This window comes from Cucumis sativus, chromosome 7 (assembly GCF_000004075.3).
Source record: "Cucumis sativus cultivar 9930 chromosome 7, Cucumber_9930_V3, whole genome shotgun sequence".
In the NCBI taxonomy this organism is placed as follows: Eukaryota; Viridiplantae; Streptophyta; class Magnoliopsida; order Cucurbitales; family Cucurbitaceae; genus Cucumis; species Cucumis sativus.
The window spans coordinates 10,900,689-10,922,902 of record NC_026661.2 but is presented as its reverse complement, the minus strand read 5'-3'; the positions used below and the strand labels follow the sequence as shown (position 1 = coordinate 10,922,902).

Here is a 22,214-nt window from a genome sequence, read left to right as displayed (position 1 = left end):
CGCTAAACTCACCAGTGAATATCAACCATTATTTCTATTGTTTGTATTTGTACAATATATTAACTTCAAATGGTTTCATTTTACCCAAAACGTGATATATTAATGGTTCTTTTTATAAAAAACATCCCTCATAGTTTTGCTTTTATAGGAAATATGTGTTTGTTTTGTCTACCATCTTATACAATATTGTTGTTTACGACCATTTTTCTAATGTGAATCTACATTTTTTCTTTATGGTTGGCTATATGATGAAGCATTTTGATAGTTTATAATGTGTTTGATGAAATGCCTCAATGAAGCATTTGGTTGATTTTTAATTGATTTTTGTTCGTTCGAATTAGGAAATCAAGGCCAAGGGAGATTTCATGGCTATGAGCTGAAGCTTTGAGAAAAAAAGAATGAAAAATGAGATTTTAAACTTTGATGATGTGTAGGGTTTTTTTGTTTGTCTATGCATTTTCCAAGTGAATATGAGTACTTTTGATTTTTCTATTGATCTTTTGTTTATGGTTGCTATGGAGATGTATCGTAATTGCATGATAGTTATAGCATAAACAAACTATATATATATAAACTTGAACACAAGTACTTGTTATCTAACTCATTACTAAATTGTTGTAATTTGGTTACTCTTGATTTACTAGTGATTGAAGATTAAAAAAAGTTATGAACGTTTTCACTATGTGCAAGAAATAAACTCTTTATGTTGCTAGTGAACTTATCTTGATTTATAGGAAGCTTTGATAAACCATCAATTTAAGTAAGGTTAAGAAACACAAAGAACAAAAGTAAAACCCAATACTTTTTCATAATGTAATATAATATAATGATAGTAAGAAGTACAAAGAATTAAGTTTGAGGGTTATACTCCTTTTACACCCATTTATACTGACCACGTGTATGTAGAATATCTTGATTCCTATGCTTTCACTAGATAATAGAATATCTCCTCCCTCCCTTTCAAATTTACATGGAAGTTGTTGCTTTTTCTAGCTTTGTTTTGAGAAACTCCCTTTAATTACTAGAAAAATCATGGTGATTTTTGAGTTTTGACTAAACATATTTAGAAACAAGAAAATAGAATAAGTATTAAACAAAAATTTCTTTCATTCAACTTTTGCAGGGATGTTGTTTAGGGCTGCATTGATATTGATTTCCTTCTAATTTTCTGCTCATAATTTTCTTGATACTTTTTCTTAAGCTCATGAGATGTAGAGATTTTTATTTATACGCTTTGATTGTTTTTTTTTTCTTTTTGTTGATTGGGTGGTTTTCTTTCTCTACTGATATAATGAAATATAAATTTAATTTTATTTGTAGGGAACTTATGTTTAGGGCATCAACGAAGAAGTTGTTTTGTTCCTTGCTCATGCTCTTTCCTTGATAGCATTTGAAGAAGGTTAGAGTAGTATAAAGCTACTTTTAGCATTTGATCTATTGAAATGTACTAATTTTTTGGGTTGGTTATTTGTTGGGTTTATGATTCCTTAAATTGTGTCATTTTGATGGTTTCTTATTTCTGTTTTTGTTTCCACATTGTATCTATTCAATACTTAATCATTTTGTTTATCAGACTCCATGCTCTAGTAACATAGAATCAAACCATTAGCATAAATTCAAAGAAATGAAAGCAGAAACTTAATAGAATTATTAATACAATCATACTTAATTGTGTTCCTTAACCCACTTGCAACATATTTATTTCATAGACCATGAGTTTAATCCTATCATAATTTTGGTGTGGTGAATATTATTTATATTAGGTTTAAGCTTTGCTTATACAAAAATGCCCCTCCATCTCGATCCATTGGCCTATGTTGACAAACCTAGAGTTGCCATCATAAATAGTTAAATTTATCTAGATCCATCAACAAGGATATAACTTGGATGTTTGAAGTCTTAGGTGCTTTCTAAATTCTATCATCTATCTAATTATTCTATAGGTGTTATTGGATAACAGGGATAGAAGCTGGATGCCAATTAGAACTCGAGTATTGGAAGAATACAAAAATGGAGTTAGAAGTTTTTTAGATTTTGAGTTTATGCATACAATATCAAATCATATATTTTGTCCATGCAAGAGATGTAACAATGCAGTACTTAAAACTCAAGATGATGTTAAAGCAGATTTGTTGGTGTATGGAATAGTTCCAAGTTACACTAGGTAGATAATGCATGGTGAAGAAAGTTTTTCTTGTAAAGTAGAAGAAAGTGACGTCTACATTTTCCATTTTTTTGTTATTCCTTAAGAACTTGCATGTTGTTCTCGAATCAGTGCTCAACCATTTTTTGTTCATCATGAAGGGATAAATTCAGTTGTTACAGATAAAGTTCTGTTTGTTTCTTTGTTCGTTCGTTTTTTAAATTGACGTGGTCTAGAGTATTTGGTTTGAAAGAAATCAGATGTTTTTTTAAGAATAAAAGGGTTTCTTGGGAGAAAAGCCAAGGTGCATATTGCCTTTTGAGTTCTTTCTAAAGCTTATTGATATTCAGTTTTTTTAGTTTAATTCCTTTCGGGTAATTTGCTTGTTTTTGTATGTAATTTTTAGTTTTGGTTTTGGGCTTACTTGTTTCTAGTTACTAATAGTTGTCCTTAGATTGTAAATTTAATTATCGATAAGAATTATTTTTCCTCTCTTTTTTACTTTATTTGATTGTTTTTGTTCAAAATGATTTCTCGCCAAGAACTACCACACCCTTGGAAGATATATTCAAGTCAATCTTTTGGTATGTGTCACTTTTGAGCTAACTTTTTTGGATCTATGACAATGAAAACCTCTTATTCCATTACTGTTGATGGTCCCAAGCATTTTTTGGATTCTCATCATTGTTTGCAACTTGCTTATAATGGTAAACTGGTTTTAATGGTAAACTGGTTTTCGGATATCTCCCATTTGGAGTTATTTTAAACTTGCAAGACAGGGGGAGGTGTTTATGTACTTGCTTATAATTGCAGTTTCACTTCCGTATCTTTACCTTTTTTCTATTTATTAATCCATTTTTTCACCTTTGTGATTCAATGACTGTGGAGAAAAAATTCTGTTTGCAATGTTTTGATTTATTATTTATCTTTTCCATTTGTATTAGTGCTTAGTGCTTATGTGTTAGTGCTTTTATTTATAGGTATTACATTTTTCATTATTGGAAATTGCCTTAACTTTATTTCCTTCGTATATGTTGTCCAGATTGGTAGAAATTACTTTAGCCCATTGTATGTCGTAGTTTATACGGTGGATTTGCGAAGTGGTACATGGAAAAAGTAAGTTTATCTGTTCATACGTTTATCTGTTCATACATTTAAATTTACGAACTTCAGTAATTTGGCTGGTTCTTTTATGCATATAATTTTGCTTTATGATATACATCAATAAGAATAGTGTTTATGCTTTCTTTTTTTATCTTGTATCCTCCTAAAGGAAAAGGATGGAAGTGATAGTCTTGCAGTTCAACCTGCAGATGAGAAGCACTCTGTTTATTTCTTATGTCTAGTTACAATTTTGTTTCATCGCTTAATAGGAAGTGCATAGCTAATTAGACGATATATGGAAGTTTCACTAACCATCTCATTCTGTTTATTTTTATGCAGTTTTACACATTTTTATGAAGGGTTGGGACGGGGGCTGAAAATATTATCATAGAAGTTTGGGCAGTCTAGTTATTCTTCTATAATCTCAATATATTTTTTTTCAATCTTACATCAATGGTAATGTTCCTTAATCACTTTAAATAGCTTTAAGTAGAACCTTCTTATAGGTAATGTTCTTGAATCATACTCTAAATGAGGTTTTGTTTTCTTACTAGGTTTGGAAGAATTCATTTGGAGCATTGAAGCCAATTTGGAGCAATTGATTGATATAACATCTTTTGTATGGTTGGTAGCAAACTCTTGCTTTCAATGTATTGATTTTATACTTCTTGCTTTCAATGTCAATGTATATTGTTTTTCTATGGAAACTACATTTGAACTAAACAAATGGTTATTAGTCAATCGGTGTATGAATACTACAAAGTGTATCATTATGCATATATATATTAAAGTGTTGACTTATTGTTTTCATATGGGTGTGATGTATTATTGTTATTGAAGTTATGAGTGTAATGGTTAAGCGGCAAGAAAAAAAGGAATTGAGGAATACATAACAAGAAAAAAATATCACAATACAAATTCGTAACTTTTTTTTTCTGTCGTCAATATCGAAACAATGACAATTAAATTTTATAAAAACTGTCGCATTGATCTATCCATGACAAGAAAAAAATGTCGTAATATATTAATTCGTGACATTTTCCTAACTGTCGTCAATATCAAATCAATGACAATTAAATTTTACAAAAAAACTGTCACGATTGAAATATTCTTGACAGTAAAAAATGTCATATAACATAAGAATTTGTGACATTTTTGTAACTGTCATAAATGTGTAAATGGTAACAGTTATTTGTTGTCATAAAATACTAATTAATGACATTTATTTTTTGTCATGAAAACACATATCGTGACAGTTTTTTGGAACTGTTATAGAAGGACTTTCCACGACATGCGATACTATGACTGTAAATAACTGTCACAGATTTTTTCGCGACAAAAAATAACTGTCGTCATAAACCATTTTTCTTGTAGTAACATGTTTCGAGATCTTCCTCTCCCTTCTTCGCCACTTCAATTGCTTCCTTGAGGCGAGGAACTTAGAGGTACGAAGATCTCATTTCCTTCTTTACCTCGTTCACCCAACACCCTCAAGTTAGAAGACAATCTTCAGGGCTTCCTTTCCTTTTCTCTTCGACTCTTTTTCTCTTTTTTTCCTGCTTAACTGAGGTTTAGGCGTTAAGAAGTGGTAACCTTACCAATTGACTCCTTAAACGTATGATGAGATGTCATGACTAGCACGTCATATAAGACTATAGAGTAACTCTGTCTTCCCTCTTTAACTAGGCTACTACGCCTCAAAACCAACCTTTGCATGACCTCGACGCCGGACAACCTGAGGTGGGGAACACTTAAAATATAAGCCAAATCGACTTTGTGAGTGACGAGTTTTAAGAAAATCTTTTGGGAAAGACGCATAGAAAACACAATTAATAATGTCAAGTCACAACAGATAAAGTACGTTGTGTCAAACCACAATAAATAATACACATTGCATCATCCACAACAATTCAACAATCACACACCGAGCACTACAATGTCATACGCTGGAATCATTCCACAACAAGCTCAACTTAAGATCTGGGATTCTCCCCTTGCCTAGACCTAAGATTCACACTCACTAGTATCACACAAGTTACCTGGGATTTCAATCAGTGTCCCACCACATTCAATCATTCTCAAACCTAGGAATTATACTCAACCAGCCCCTCATCATCATCTTGCTTAGGCTTTGTACAACTGGTGCTACAACGTCATACGCTAGATTCATTTCATAACAACCTCAATTCTGAGACCTAAGATTCTCCTCTCACCTAGACCTAGAATTCACTCTCACCGATATCATGTGAGTTACCTGAGATTTTCACCAGCATCTCGTCAAGTTCAATCATTCTCAGACCTCAGAGTCACACTCAACTAACGTCTCATCTTACAAATATATCATATTCCACAACCATACAAATACAATAAGAAAGCAATGATGCACTGCTTACTCTTAGCACATATTAGTAAGGCATCTCATAAACACAATCACAGAGAAAAGAATACTCACAAAATCATTTTTATAAAATGCCTCTTTTCCAAAACGAGGAGCATGGACAATAGTTTAAAAATCATACTTGAAACTGATTTGCCATTTACAACCGTTATAAATCGAGTTTTATCATCTTCAGAAGAATACTCATATTCATTCATAGAAAACATTTAATCGTTCACTGAAGAATATTTATAACTTGCTTTTAAATATAGAAGTGTTTATAAAACGAATCATATCACTCACTGCAACCCAATATATAAAACATATTTGATCATTCTCAGAAGAGTAACCAATCATCGAAAATGTTTATAAATCATATTTATCACTTTCAATAATACTTGTAAAACAATGTATCAATCACAAACAAAATATATAATTCATTTTTTCACTCACAATAGATATTTAGCCTCAACCCCTTCCTTCTCAGCTTTTAGCTTTCTCCTCTGGTCCAATGGTTGAAGGAACCGTCCAGCATTTAGAATCTTCTCCTCCCACTTTCATAAAATAAATTTAAACCATATTATATCATATATAATAAAACCAATGGTTTAGATCTCTCATATGACTTATAGTTTTAATATGAATCGAATCCATATTAATTTAACATATAGTTTATTTATGAATCTTATTCATATTATTATTATTATTTGAATCATACTCAAATATTAACTTCTCTCATAAAAAGTTTAGATTATAATATATCAAATACATTACATAAATTGTATCATATACAATTTATTTCCTTTAATCAATTTGAACAATTCAAATTAAACCAAAATAAATTTGATTTTCATTTATTCTTACTGAGCTAACAAGGAGACCTTATGAGCCTATATATTGAAGTTTCAATGATATGAGATTAATCAATTAAACTCTTTAATTAAATTAATCTTCATTCATTAACTATCAGTCAATCTACTAAAGACTAACAGTTGCACTCTTCTTACTGTAGATATATTCTTGTGTCCATTAGATATAACCAATCAATATTGTAATGACCCTTCACAAATTGCTCGTAAGTACATCTAGACCAAAAATTACCATTTTTTCCTTTGTAGTTACATATAACTCCTTAAGTACCATTGATTCCTCTAAGAACAATAAGTTATTGTCCCATTATAACTGAACTCCTCTTGGGCCAAAATAGGGTGTAACGCCACATTGTTCAAGCCATGGAATCAGCCTTTAAGAGAGCAATTTATTTACTTACTCTATCTATAGAGAATGAGTGAATTCCCTCTTGTGTAGCTATGTTCCCAACTTTCTAATAAGATGAATCTCCAAAATGGTAGGTATATTGAGTCGGCGACATAGACCACTCTCACCCATGTAAATCAAATGACTGCCTTTATAGGCAGGAGTTCACAATTCACTCAGGATTCAGGTCAAGTCACATATGGTCATCCTGGTGAAATGTGGTCTCAACTAGAAACAGTGTTAATAAGAGAGACTATTCATTTCATGGTTCGGTCTTATACAAACTCTTTGTATAGAATAACTTCCCGCTAATATCTCGACATGAATGATTAAGATCAAATCATTTGTAGCACTTTAGAACAATGGTAACAACTACAAAGCATGTTGTATTCGTAGTGACACCCTTATCCATCTACTACAGACAATTTAGGTTATCACTTAAACACGATCCACTTGTATGTCTCAATATACATGTTTAGGTTATAGAAGATAACCTTGGATGTTCGTTTATTAGTTTTATGAGCTAATGCAACTAAGTGTCAAATAAAATAAAACACTTTATTTTATTAGATAAATAAAATGCTTGTCTAATACAATTACAAACTACAAGACTACGAGAGTTAGGGCATCAACCCCAACGCCCCGTCCTTATTTAGTGACGGTTCCATCAGGGTTTTCTTGGTGAGGGTTTATATGTTGAAATGAGGTTCTATAAATTATTGTTCATCATATGGTAGAATTGGAAGAATTGACACAACATCTTCAACTAGACTACAATCCATGTGGACTATTGGCCGGACCATGACATCTTCAATCGAATCTACTAATTGGTCTACTGTTGGATCAATCGAATCTTTGCCAGCTTAATGGTCGTTTCCATTGGGGTCTACTGATGGATCTACCGCTGAACAACCACATCAACGTCGGGGTCCTCGTGTATAGCTCTATCCTCACCACCTCTTTCCTCATGATCGTTTCCATTGATGGTGTCTCTGTATGTTAAGTAAGGATTATGAGACACACTCTAAAAATAAATAAAAATTATGTCAAATATAGACGATCATGAACCGATCAATTAAACATTCATGTACTGCTTAATTAAAATGAAAACAAAAAGAATGCAAACACAACATACTGCAACTAAGACAGGCCATAAACAACTCCTTTATGACCAAGTTGGTCATAAAGGAGGACTCTATGCTGTCCAATCTGAAGTGCATCCAATCCAACTTGAACTTAATGTCGTCCTGTTTGGAGTCAAAGTGGTTCGCACTAGCTTTTGCCTCAAGCTCTGTATATGTTGAAGGGCCACCAGTGTCCATAGCAAAGGCATTGGGTTATCCTTGTAAGGTTGGGCGGAAAGTGGAAATTGATGCTATGCATGAGGATTGAATGATGGAGCATCATCGTCTCGAAGAGGAGCATCGAGGTTATCTTTGTAGCCTTCTGTAGAAGGGATATCAAGACCCGTATCTAGGTATGCAAGCTCTTCATGTGTTGGCTCAATTGCTTGCATACATATCTGAATTTGAAACATAAACCATTAATTATTAGTTATTAAACCTTAAACCCTAAAGTGAAGGTGGAAGAACAAAAGAAACCAAGACAACCCATTTGGGACCCAAAGACATGTGACTCAATCACCTTTAACCCAAGTGAGTAAGTGCAACTCCATTGCATGATGCGTGGTATCACATCATGTGAAGCCCTATTAGCCACCCGCTCACTTATGGATGACATTATCTCATACACCCAAACCTAAAAAATGCAACAACAATGTTAAGAAAAGAACAATAAGCACAAAACATATCACTATTGTAAATAAAAAAAACATAATAAGTATAGAATTGGGTTAATAACTTGAAAGCAAAGGGGAAGGGGAAGCCATATAGGCTATAGGAGTCTGGGGACTTCTTCTTATGCAAAACAACATTTCCCCTCAGTGCCCCATTCAAGCTACCCAGGGTCTTGACTCATATCAACTCACCCCAGTCATAGCTCACGATGTTCTCCAAGTCGCCTATAAGGCCTAACATGGTCTAGTCCATGTGTTGCCTCCACTCCCTCCCCATCATGAGTAATTTGATGAAATAAAATAGTGACATCTTCACAACATCCTTGTCACTCTCAAAATTAAGGGTTAGGTACTCTTTGTCCAATTTCAACCCATTCATATTGAACCTATCACCTAGGTACAACCGCCTTAACCTCAAGGCTTTTTCCTCATCAAACTGAATAGGACATCTCAGCCTAAACCTCAATTTCGTGATGATAAGAAAATCCTTCCGCCCAAAAAGGAGAACTTTTGACCAAGTAATTTAAAATTGATTAAGTCGTCTCATTCATCATCTACCTCTCTCAATAGGATGTAGTTGAAAGGAGGTTCATTAAACACCAACTTAACATTTAGGAAATGATCGAATAGGGTTTTCCTAAACATGTGTATTTGCTTAGGTGTTAGCTTACTTTTTATGTTTCACATGGTATTCGCTAAGTGCGAACAACATGTCAAGTTAGCTAAGAAGAAGTCTTTAGAGTTGATCTTGGTGACAAGAGGCATCTGTAAAACAGAAAACACATTTAACAAAGCACAATTAGTAACCTATTCTAAAACTCGAGACAATCTCAACCGAGAACAATATGAATTGTCAGTTGAACTCAGACAACATTGCACCTGGATGCCATGAGATAAGAGTTTTACATACATTTTGTGATGTATCTCAACCCAATCTCGAGCAAAATCGTCCTTGAAATTACCCTCACAAAATGCATGCAAAACACAACAAATTTCAGGACTCCTTCAACGAATCTTAAGGCAATTTCATCGATCTCGACCAAGATTCCTGATCTACACAAGTCTAGATTGATGAAATTGTTGAGATTCATCGAACGAAACTCACCTGCATTAACTTAAAATTTAGTTCTACATTCAACAACAATAGAAAACCAACTACAAGTTTTCCATTCGCCTTAGATTTCACAGAAAACACAATAAGCATAACCTAAAATCCAACTCTAAACTATGGAACCATTCAAAGTAATTCACCTTAAGAAACTTTAGTTCAAGGATGACTTCTTGAAATTTTGGGGAGCAAAAATCCGAGAAATGTCTTTGATTTTGGGAGCAAACTCATTTAGTCTTAGTTGAAATGAGCACAAGGGTTGGAGTTTAGCTTCCAAGGGCATTTTGGTCATTTGGAGATATCCTTTATTTTGGATTTTAAAAACAAAAACACACAATCTCGATGTCGGTTTCAACTAAGATCGATCGAAATTAACCGAAAAAACTAAAATTACAAGTTATTAACCTAAAACCAAAAAGTGTGCTTCTTTTCTTCTCAAAATTTTCCTTTATATAACGTGAAAACTTATGAGGTTATTTTGGGCAATTTCCGTTTCTGGTTGAGGATCATATTTTTTCTTGTAATTACATCTTCAATTCAATTGGGCTGGAGAATGTTGTCCATCGTTCTCCATTGGCTGAAATTGATTAGTCCGTGTCGCCCTTTAGGTCTCCTTTGATGATTCTTGAATTCGAATCGAAGTTTCGTCCTTGTTCTGGATTCCATTTCCTAGATTTCTAATCCCGGTATCCATTTACATGATCAAAACAATCACACTTCCTCACAGGGATGCGTGAAACAAGTCTAGAATTACACCTTGATTCTCGATTTTATTGATCAGTCATGGAGTTGAGATCCGGCGGTAGAAAGCTGTCTTTCGATGTGCTTCGTGGAAGCGGTTCCTCTGAAGAAGACAGATCCTTAATTTTAGGATCAAACTCCGATCCAGTTTCAAATGGGATCGAAGATTCCGGGGCGCAACATTCGATTGAGAAGCCCAATCGAAGAAAGAGGCGGCATCGGGGTTCGAAGAAGAACAAGGCGGCGGCGACCACAACGGCACCTTCAAATTGCTCTATTCCTGAGGACCCGATCGCTGAAAAATGCATGATCTCTAATTCCGTCGTCGACAAGCCCGAAGACTTGGGGCGACACTCCGTGAATAGAGATGGTACTTGTACGAATCGATTGGAATTTGAACTGAATTACCGTAGCTGTTCTACTGGGACTGTGTTTTATCAGGAGTTGACTGTTCCCGATGAGAGTAGAGGGAGCATATCGATTTTGACGCAAGGATCAGAGGTGGATTGTCAAAATCTTCGCAATGATCGGTTTAGCTTCGGTGAGTTGAGGCAAAGGACTGTGAATGGAGATGATGCATCATCAAGGTTTGGCGATGATAAGAATGTGGAAACTTGCGTGGAAGCAAACTCTGTAGTGAAACAAAAAAGTGAGCCGAATGGAAATGTGGTGCCAAGATTGGAGACCGCAGGGTCGTTGGACTGGAAACGGCTCATGGCTGAGGACCCTAATTGTAAGTGAACTTTCCTTATTAATTATGGTTTTTTGTTGAATTCTCTTACCACTTTCCCTTGAGATAGTCAGGACGTGGTCTATTGTTGGAGTAGTTTGATTTACTTTCGATATGGGAACATATTTGACTGCAAATTTTGGTCTTTTCGTTATGGAACAAATTTTCCATCAACAGAGAGGATGACAGTGGAGAGTCTCACGTTCGCATTTAAACTAAATCAACCAAAAGTTACTCTGCTTGTGTTTCATGCTTTGCAAAAACAGAAAATTGTTTTAGAAAATAATTCTGACCGTTCCCTTCCATTATGGTGTACATCTGAATCTTTTCTAACTCTGTAGGCCAGAGCTTACCAAATAGTATCATGTACAAATTATTGCAAATTGGAGATTCAGTGCCAATTCATTTTGGTATGATATAATTTCCTGGAAGAGGGAGAGCGTATCCCTTCCAATTCATATGTATGTTGTTTAAATGAGCATGCCAGTCATTCATTTTTACATTAGTAGAACCAAGATAGCCAGTCCCTTTTTCCTTTTTCCTTTTTCCTTTTTCCATATTTCTTAACAATATCAGACTATACTAAATAAGGAAGTCAGTATTAAGTATTGTATGGTATGGTGCAGAAGGTGTTCACTGTTCACGGTAGATTTGATGCAAAAGAAATTTCCTTGTGTATAAGAGAGTAGTTGAGAAGGAAGGTTAAGATTATCTGTTGTTTGTATTCTCCTGTAATAGTTGTTTAGTTGGATGATATGTTGTTGGATTTAGTACCAGCCTCCATAGAACTTAAAAGCCTGTAGATAAGGAGAAGTGGAGAATGGAAACTGTTGGGCACAAAGAACTTTCACTCAAAGGAGGGTGTTTTGTGAGGGTATTTGTCCTAGGAAACAATGTGGAGAGGAGAGTTACGAGTTCTTGTGAAAGTGGAGTTGGGATGATTAGGAGCTTCCATAGCAATTCATCTGGCATTTCTATGCAAACTCATCAATTAGTTGGTCTGATCAATGCTCATCCTTTGTTGATGTGGATAAGATGACATAGGGGTGTTCTTTTGTACGAAGATAATATTAAAAAAATGGGTGGGAAGACTCCATTGTGATGATTTGGTTGTGCTTCTATAATGATTGGTCAATTTGGATAAGCTTTCAAGAAGGATGTCCTTGTTAATGGGTTCATTTTGTTGTATTTTTTGTTGGAAGGCAAAGAAAGACCTGGATCACATTCTCTAAAGCTGTCAGTTTGCGAAGTCTGTTTAGGATTGTTTATTTGAGGCATTTGATCTTGTGTATTTGATGGTTGGGGGAATTGCTCCTCCATCCGCCTTTCAGAGACAGTCCATTTCTTGTGGTTTTTTGCGTGGCGTGTGTGTTTTGTTGTGGGTTCTTTAGGGGAGAGGAACAACAAAGTGTTTAGAGGTGTGGAGAGGGAACCTAGTGAAGTTTGGTTCTCGGTGACATTTCATGTTTCTCTTTGTACTTCAGTTTGGAAGACCCTTTGTAATTACTCTTTAAGCAATATTGTACTTATTATTATATATATTTTTAATATTTGTGAGTGTCTAGCCAGCTTATGTAAGGAACATTATACTTAATTGGACCCTATTTTTCTCTTGGGTTTTTGTAGGCTTGTTTTTTGTATGCCTTTATGTTCTTTCATTTTTTTCTCAATAAAAGTAGTTCACTTCATTTAGAAAAAAATGCTTCTATAATGATTGGTACGGAATTTGGTGACAATCAAGAAGACCATACTTTCATCTTTTTTCTTTTCTCAATGAAAGTGTGGTTTTCATCCAAAAAGATGCTTCCGTTTGGATAAATTGCTATTAAAAATGCAGTGCATATGAGGAATGAATGATTTGCTTGAACAGGTGGTAGTCAAGTATCAATTTTCTAGGGGTGTGTTTAGCCAAGAGTTTAGAAGTAGGAGTTGTGAAATTCACCCCTCTTTAGCCGAAGGAGTTTGTGGGTCTCACTAATAAAAAACATGAATTTTAACTGTCAACTCCTTATCTTGTGTGTTCTAGAAGTTCACAACTTCCTAGACTTTATAACTCCTTAAAGCTCACTATTCCGCTTCTTGCCCCAACACTCCCCTAAAGTTTATTAAATGCCCATGGAAGTAACTGTTGAAATTTCTCTTTTATTATCTCTAGGGTTGTGGTCTTATTTGGGTTGCACTTGTGGTGTTTAATATTTTATTTGATTAATATCTTTTTTTATTTATAGTTTAGTATTTTTTAGTGTAACATGGGGTGAGAATTTGAACCTTTGACTTCTTGATTGAAGAAACGATTCCATAACTAGATGAGGTATGCTCTCAACAATTTTGTGTTCAATTTAGTTGATTTGTAATTTTTGGCCAGACAAGCAATAAAAATATGAAATTTGGTTAAAAAACCTCTTGTCAGTTCTTTTATTACTGCGTGAAACAGGAAAATATTGATAGCTATTAGGACCATTAAGACCTATTTATGAAAAGACGGTTGAAATTTTAAAATTTTAAGACTTAGTGACCAAATGAACTTGAAAAAGTTAGGGGGCCATTTGTCCGTAGGATTAGATGGCCCACTCCATTTTTGGCCCAAGTATTATGATAATACTTGTTCTCACCCTCCTCTCTCCTCTTCCTCACACCCCCTCTCTCACTAAACTCTCAATATTTACCAAGTAAAAGTAGAAGACCAAGCCAAAGGGGAAATTCCAATAGCAGCCACCACAAAAGGAAGCAACGTCGATAAAAGCTGAGATAATAGTCTGCAGCCCAAACGCAGACTATTATAATCCTCATACTATTATAAGTCACTCTTCGCCCAAACGCTCCCTAAGGGACCAAAAAATGAACTTTGGCAAAATTATAATAAATAAAATATAAGAAATTTTATACTCATTTCACAATTGATTATTATTGTTATTATTGATTTTCATCTCGTTCTCTCTTATTCTTTTTCACATAAAGTAAATGGGGGTTAAAGTAGATCCAAGCAGATTCTAACTAGTTCCAATGTTGCCCAATTTATATCATCTATTGCTCTCTTCTTATTACTAATCCTTTGCTCCAGATATGTTTTCTGCAGATAAGTCACCATTCAAATGCTACATGGAGGAAATGTTTAGTGGAAATTCATTACGGATCACTACCACTTTTGGCAATGAGAAAGAACGAGAAAGAGTTTATGATACTATCTTCCGCTTACCTTGGAGATGTGAATTGGTAGCCTTGGTTCTCCTTTCATAATTACCAATTAGAGAGCTGCAAACTTTTTAGTATATGAGTGTGGTCTTAGTTCTATTGGGACTTGCTTCTTTTATGATTTTGATCAAACCAATTACTTGACAGTTATGTCCGCGACAAGTATTGTCAATATTGTGCTGTTTTGTAACTGTGAGTTGGTTTATACCCTGTTGATAAATAAATTTAAGCTTACTCATATCTTTAAAAGGAAAAAATTATCCCTATCCATTTCTTTAAGGGTGTAGGGCCGGGGGTTTGAGGGCAAGAGTTTTCAGTTTGAACAGTTATGTTCCCAATGGTTATTCCTAAATTTGAACTTGTTGCAGCTCATAGATGTCGGCTTCTTTGTCTGCCTTGATTCATTTCTTTCATTGTTAACCGTTATGCCAACACGGATTATGATAACTCTTTGGAGGCTTGTTGTTACAAGGTTAGTTATCGGCCTCAACATCCTTTCTTGATGAAGTTGATATGAAACTGCAGATTCTGCATGTGCCTTTGAAAAGTCAAGTCATTCAGGAATCTTGCCTTAAGTGCAACTATGCACTGGTAGATAACAATGATTAAGTTTGTTATAAGATATTTGGATGACCAAAGACTGATTCTTGCTCAAAAGCAATTCTTCTTTCATAATAGATGGCAGGAGCAGGGTGGAGGAGGTCCTATCTTATTGTGTTCCTACTATAATCATGTTCATACCATTAGAAGTTTTGGCTCTGTGTACCTAGAAAGCCTACTCTTGGTAGTGAGCGAGTAAACAATTCATGCTAATATTTAGAGAAAGATCACACCTTTCATTTCACTTTGTGTATTGATTTTAACTTCAAAAAGTTTACATGTTGATTGCTTTTTGGTGTGTGAAAAAGGTATTTGTTGTGCTCTATTACTTGTTTAATCTGTTCTGAAATAATGTTGAAGATGTTTGAAGCCTATAATTTGTGACCCTGCTGAGCTTTTGCTTGATATCTCTCACTTGTATATGCATCATGTTCTCGAACAAGATACTTTGATTAGCTCCCTGCCTGTAGAATTTCTTTTATCTTAAGGTAATTAATGCTGTTTAAAAAGTTAACGTAGTCACTTTCATAACAGGAAGTTTGAAAGACCTTCTTCAGCAGAGTTATCTGATTTTGGTTGTTTTTTAATAATGGCATGCGGTGTTGCTCTCTTAGAATGGACAGGTAAGGCATATGTCTTCAGATTCTAGTTTTCTTTGACTAGTGGCACATCTGAGGAAGTGCAAAATAAACACAGTGCACAGTGTCATTTCGAAAAATCAGTGTTATGTAGATTGGGACACTAATATGGAACAATTTCAGACATAAAAATTAGAGGCACATTTGATTAAATATACTTTTAGATTGAATACATTTAATGCTCTTGAGTGCTTCCAAAGTTTATCAATTGTGTTGTGTTTATAAAGTGTTACTTGCAGTTACATCATGTATGCTAATCCCAATTTTTAGTTTATTGCAATTTTTATTTCAAAAGAAAATTATATTTGATCCGTTCATAACTTGGCTGAAATTTGTTGTTGCCAACACTCCAAACAGAAGCCTTGTGTTTCAGTGTGAAGCCTCTTTGAACTTCTTCCTTTTATCTTTGTTTTTGATGGGACCGAGAACCTCCTTTGCTCATTATCTCCCTTTTTCTGTATGTTTGCCATAGAAATTCATAGGGTTTTTTTCTCCTTCTAAGATGTTAGTACATCTGAGAATCTCTTCAGCATCCATTTTTGGCATGTGATAGTAGTGCACCACATTGTTTCTTTGCAAGAAATTGTGTCTATGAGCTAGATGGGTATAACTTTGTTCCGCAACTGTGAAGAATTTGCTAATATTTATTTTAATGAGAAAGAATCTAATATTTATTTTATATTGTAAACCTTTTTCAGATATCAGCTTAATTTATCACATGATTCGTGGTCAAGGAACAATTAAACTATATGTTGTTTACAATGTACTCGAGGTTAGTCAATCAGGTGTAGAATAATCCAACTCCTAATCTTGTGTTCAAATTGATAGATTTTAAATGCATTGATCTTTATTTTTATGGAACTTTTTTCTTTATGTTCTCAATATTAAGAGATAGATGTTTGATGAAAAACAACTATATTTCACAATATGCAAAGAACATTAGAAAGACGGGGTGGAGAGAATCTCTCCCAGTAAGAGCCTCCCAATCACACACAATTTATAAGGAGGTTATAGATGTTTTAGTAACCAAAAGGTCTGGTTCGGATTCCCTTACCACTTTTGTACAAAAGGGGTGAGGGAATTAGTATACTTGTTAAAAGAATGATAAGGAGGCTAGTTACAAGAGTTTTTTATAGATTGTACACCATCGAATTAGTATACTTGTAGTTTTAGTTTGATGATTGAGCAAAAAGGTTGAATTCTTTTGCAATTTGATCTATATTTGTCAAAATTCTATTACTTTGTATCTCTGGGATGATTTCCTGTAGTATGGTGCTTCTGTACACTATTGATTAATATAAAAGTTCATTGTTTAAGAATAGTAATATTTTTAATCCTTGTTCCCTGTTTCAGATATTTGATAAACTTTTTCAAAGTTTTGGTGGAGATGTGTTGCAAACTTTATTTAATTCGGCAGAGGGACTTGCAAATTGTCCACCTGAGAATATGGGCTTCTGGATCGGAAGATTCATTTCTGATCAAGTTTTAGCTGTGGCTGCTTCAAATATCCTTCTCTTTGAATAATGGAATCCTTCTCATTGTTATAGATATTGTGGTTCTCCTTTGGCTCCTTGACTATTCGTACTTATTCATTCTTTTATATTATTAGCTCAGGCAATTACCTTGTCAACCTGTATTGTGGCCCATAACAACGCCTTGCTTGCTTTGCTGGTGTCTAACAACTTTGCAGAGATCAAAAGCAATGTGTTTAAGCGTTATAGCAAAGGAAATATCCACAATTTGGTTTATTTTGGTATGTCAGCTTCTTTGTTGCACAATGACAATCAGGAGTTTTAAAAGAAAATGAGCACTAGTCAACCAAAATAATCTAAACCTTCAACCAAATCCTACCAATTAAGATTTTTAAGTAATAAAACTTTGAAGGAGAATTGAAACATAACACTAGCATCCTAAATATAACCTGCACTATTGATGCTGTTGATTTTGATAGATTCAATCGAAAGATTCCACATTTTGGCATTTCTCTTGTTTGTTTTGGCTCAAAACATTTTGGAGGCGGAGGGTCCTTGGTTTGGGAATTTTCTCTATGTAAGTTCTCTCGACATCTTTACTTGAAACATTTTGTTACGAAAATTAATATGTAGAATTTCTTTTCTAATAATTTTTATTTGATGGCTGTAGAACGCTCTCATGGTTTTCATCTGTGAAATGCTCATCGATATCATTAAGCACTCATTCTTAGCGAAATTTAACGACATAAAGCCTATTGCATACTCAGAGTTTCTTGAAGATCTTTGCAAACAGGTTCATGACTTTCTCATTTTGCTTTTTTTCCTTTATTCGTTAATGAATCTGTCAATTTTATCTTCTATATGCACAATCTGATTCTAACCCTTTTTTCTAATAATTGTTGTTGCATCCATCCTTAGGCTCTAAATATGCAAGGTGAAGATGCAAAGAAAAATTTGACATTTATTCCCGTTGCGCCAGCATGTGTGGTATGGATGCTTGTTTTCTAATTTATAGATATCTTTCTCTAAATGGAAAAATTACTTCTTCATTGATGATTAAAAAGTCTGTCTTTGAAGAAAAGAAACAAGAAATTCATTGAAGAATGAAATGACCACCAATGGCGGATTACTAAAATCAACTCCAATTGTAAATTAAAGAAGAAAGGTTATATTATATTTGATAAGGTGAGTATATTTACATGAGAAGAGGGCATTAAATAAAACCTAATCCCTAAAAGTGTCAAAAGATGAGTGCTTAGCATTGAAGATTCGTCCCTTCCTTTCGCACCAGAGAGGTCCAAAAAAAGAACGCTAGGTGGCGAGGAGTTAAAAAAAGACACCGTAATAAAGTAGAAGCCTCCAATTATGAACTTAATCTAATTCCCTTAGACAAACCTTGATCATTAGTGTAGGAAATATGCTTGATGAGTGCTTAGCATTGAAGATTCGTCCCTTCCTTTCGCACCAGAGAGGTCCAAAAAAAGAACGCTAGGTGGCGAGGAGTTAAAAAAAGACACCGTAATAAAGTAGAAGCCTCCAATTATGAACTTAATCTAATTCCCTTAGACAAACCTTGATCATTAGTGTAGGAAATATGCTTCTATGGACCTTAAATCTGTTCTGAGAAAGGAGTCTCTTGCCCATGATATGCACCACATTAAGGGGGTGTGGGTTGAGTTATGAAGTTTGGAGTTAATATGTTGGAGTTATTAAGGTATTTTGGGTAAAGTTGTAAGATGGAGATCTTTCATAAATGTGCAAAATAAAGAGGGGAAAGGTTGAATAACTAGATAAATGTGCAAACTTCAACGGTGTTTACTAACACCATTGAAATTGAGTTGTTTAAAAATCAACTTAGAAGTCGGTGGGCCAACTCCCCGTATTTAGATTTAAAATTGGGGTGTAAGAATATGGGTTGAACCCGACATCCAGACTACCCAACCCATATTATATGGGTTAGGGTTAAAAAAGCTGGATTTTTTTTAATTTGATTGGGTCTCGGGTTGGAGGGTTGAAAAATCCAGCTCAACCAAACCCAACCTGAATTAATATAATATATATATATTATTTATTTAATAAAATAAAACTTTAAAATTTAGGTCTTCCTCTTCTCCTTCGCCTTCACACATGGAGTATCATTTGTGCCGCATTCCTTCACTCTCTTCTCACTATTTTGATCTTTACCGCCATTAGAAAGTAGAAACGGTAAAATAAATAAATAAATAAATAAGATTCAACCCAACCCAACTCATATTTTACGGGTTTGGTTGGGTTGGGTTGGAAACTAAATTCGGGTTATTCGGGTTGCCAACCCAAATGTTTGACACCACTATATACAATTTACAGATTCAAGAACATTTAAGCAACAGATCTCTTGAATTGTTCAAAAGGGATCTTTTCCTGCAGATTATGATATTTTTGTAGCTTCAGTTTAGTTTTTTGAATGCATCCTTGCTGCTATTTTGTGTGAACTAAATATTCGGCAACATTTATCCAATAAGACCTTCTGAATACCCAAAATATAACTTTACTTGCGGATTAGTGAACATTTTTGGTAGTTAAGTTAAAAATATTATATAAAAATTGATGTAAGAAGTATTGTTGTAAATTCAATGTAGGTCATTCGTGTGCTGACTCCGGTTTATGCTGCCCTTCTTCCTTTCAATCCCCTCCCATGGAGGTTTGTCTCGGTTCCACTCCTCTTGGGTGTGACCTATGTGATGCTCGTGAGCCTCAAGATTTTGGTTGGCTTAAGTCTGCAGAAATATGCAACTTGGTATATCGACCGATGCCAAAAGAAGAAGCATCATCTACACACTGACTAATCAGAAGGATGTGTATTAAGCGTGGCACAACATTATGATCAAATGACATTGCTGCTTCAAGTGGTCGCCATGACATGCAATGCCGAGAGGACAACTGACCTTGCTCATGCTGTGGGTCAAAGCTGCAAACTTGCCCCGTTCTGTAACTTACCTTCTTTCGTTCGTCAACGAGGCTGTAAAGAGAGAGGCCTTTTTGCCACAGGTTTTTGGGTTGCCATTATATTTTTTAGTATTGAAATGCAAAATGTGAATACAAAGGAGAAAAGAAAAATGAACTTTCCAATCTAACTTTGCTATTTACCACCATCTTTATAGAGGTTTTGGCTTTAGGAATTAGCAATCATGAGTTACACACGATATGGTTCACACAAAGAAATTGTATTATTAAATAATAACAATAATAAAAATAGTAGAAAAGATCTTCACATATGCTTTCCCCTATTGGTTAGGAGAAAAATTATAAATTTTGAAAATTTGGTGATTGAATAATATATTTGATATTAGAATATTTGTACAAAGTACACTTGGAGAGCTGATGAGAAATTTTGCATTGATATGATGAGTCTACATTTTCGAACTTTTTAAGCTGAGCCTTAACAATTAATTTGGCAAAGTTATAATATAAAATTATGAGGGTAAAAAACCAGACCAAACCATATTGATTTATTATCATTTGTTATCGCTCTGTCTCTGTTGCTCCATCGTCGTTCTCCATTGAAGCTCTCAACGTTCTCTGTTGAAGCACTTGTGGTTGAGTTTTTGCCTTCTTCTTCGGTAAACTCTCTTTCCCTTTTGTTGGGTTCTTCATCGTTATCTGCCCCTCGTCATTTTCTGTTGCCCATTCTCTATTTCTGGCTTTAGGGTCCTTTTGTACATCTTTAATTTGTGCTTTTTAATGATTTTTAATTGTCCTTTTGAACTTTCCAATCATCAATGGGTCATTTAGACATTGTTGTTAGATATATATTCCACTTTTTTTCCTTCTTATTCTTCCAATTATCAATTATCAGTATTTTTGGAATTTGGGATTTGGGATTTGGGTGAATATTTGAATTTGTTTTCAACGTTTTAGGGATTGGTACTAGGATTTGGTCTTGGATTTGGGGTTTGTTTCTTTTGCCTTCTTAAGTTGTATTTTGGGTCTTGTTAACTTTATGAATTTGAGTTGTTTTATATTCAAATCTCTTCTAGTACTATAGAGAATACTGAAAACATGATATGTTTTCCTTGTTTTTTTTTATTATTATTATACTTGATGATTGTAGTTGGATTTGACTTGTTTTATGGTGTTTTTGGATAAAAACTTGGGATTTCTGATCATACTAAGTTGTACTGAGAGTGAAATTATATCTCAAATTATAACTTAAAAGAACCTGAAATTTCTGTCGGCTAAACTTGAGAACATCAAAGAAAAGAACATGAAACCTATATGTTGAAAGCTGAAAATTAATAGCTTTGAAGAAGGGAAAAATAATAGTATTGACCGATAACTTTTAGTGTTTCTCTAACCAAGGTGAAAACCGTAATTAAAATATTGCATGCAAATGAGCATAGAGATTGAAAAACTATGTGATTAAAATTAAAATTGTTATCAGACAAAACCTTAATGACTTAAATTTCTTGGTGTTTCTCAATGTCGATTTAGGGTGGACACAACCTTTAAGTTGGGAACTTGGTTACTTAATATGTTTGTTATTTCTTGAAATTGAATTTAGAGCTTTTCTTTGGTCCATATAGTTGAACAATGTCCGCTTAAACTATGATACAATATTTCCTCTATTTTTTAACACTTAATTTAGATCGCTCTCTGATGTTGTATATTTGCTTGTTCGCGTGTGTATTCAAATTTAAATGTGGAATATGATCGTAGATTTAACATGATGGGCTCTAATTGAGTGACAGTTAAGTGACTAAATAGAGTTATGCGTTAAAAGATGCACTCATATTCATGTGTTGCTAAATCGCTAAAGATGTGCGTTATCGTGCAAGTTTTCCTTTCTATTGTCCAAGTGTAAGCAAAGAGAGGTTTCTTGGTAAATCCACGGTTGAATATAGGGAATTTAAGCATTTAATTTATCTTATTGGACAGCTTAATCATGCGGTATAATCAGTATAACATATGAACGATATATTTTCTATGCTAACTATTTACATTATGGTGCTTTGGCAGTGCATGGTGAGTTGAGGAAGGTGAACAATTGAACTCGTGATAGACATGGTGAGAAAGATTAT

At 34.2% G+C, this 22,214-nt stretch overlaps 1 protein-coding gene and 1 long non-coding RNA gene across 3 annotated transcripts; both read left to right on the top strand.

The window, feature by feature from the left end:
* Positions 1 to 1,080: 1,080 nt before the first annotated feature.
* On the top strand, positions 1,081 to 3,988 carry LOC116405225. The gene is made up of 4 exons (XR_004218387.1): positions 1,081 to 1,399; positions 3,186 to 3,259; positions 3,587 to 3,703; positions 3,802 to 3,988. It is a non-coding gene; the product is annotated as an uncharacterized LOC116405225 (long non-coding RNA).
* A 6,275-nt stretch (positions 3,989 to 10,263) lies between these two features.
* LOC101205806 (protein POLLEN DEFECTIVE IN GUIDANCE 1) lies at positions 10,264 to 20,411 on the top strand. 2 transcript variants are annotated; one of them, XM_011660695.2, is made up of 11 exons: positions 10,264 to 11,258; positions 14,332 to 14,468; positions 14,816 to 14,919; positions 15,582 to 15,670; positions 16,384 to 16,457; positions 17,039 to 17,189; positions 17,271 to 17,438; positions 17,637 to 17,734; positions 17,828 to 17,950; positions 18,076 to 18,144; positions 19,776 to 20,411. In XM_011660695.2, the coding sequence occupies exons 1-11, from the start codon at positions 10,568 to 10,570 to the stop codon at positions 19,980 to 19,982; spliced, it is 1,911 nt and encodes a 636-aa protein (XP_011658997.1). In that variant the 5' UTR covers positions 10,264 to 10,567; the 3' UTR covers positions 19,983 to 20,411. The 2 variants fall into 2 exon arrangements, with proteins under 2 accessions (XP_011658997.1, XP_004139799.1); XM_004139751.3 differs by having other exon boundaries at positions 10,265 to 11,258; positions 14,317 to 14,468.
* Positions 20,412 to 22,214: the final 1,803 nt, after the last annotated feature.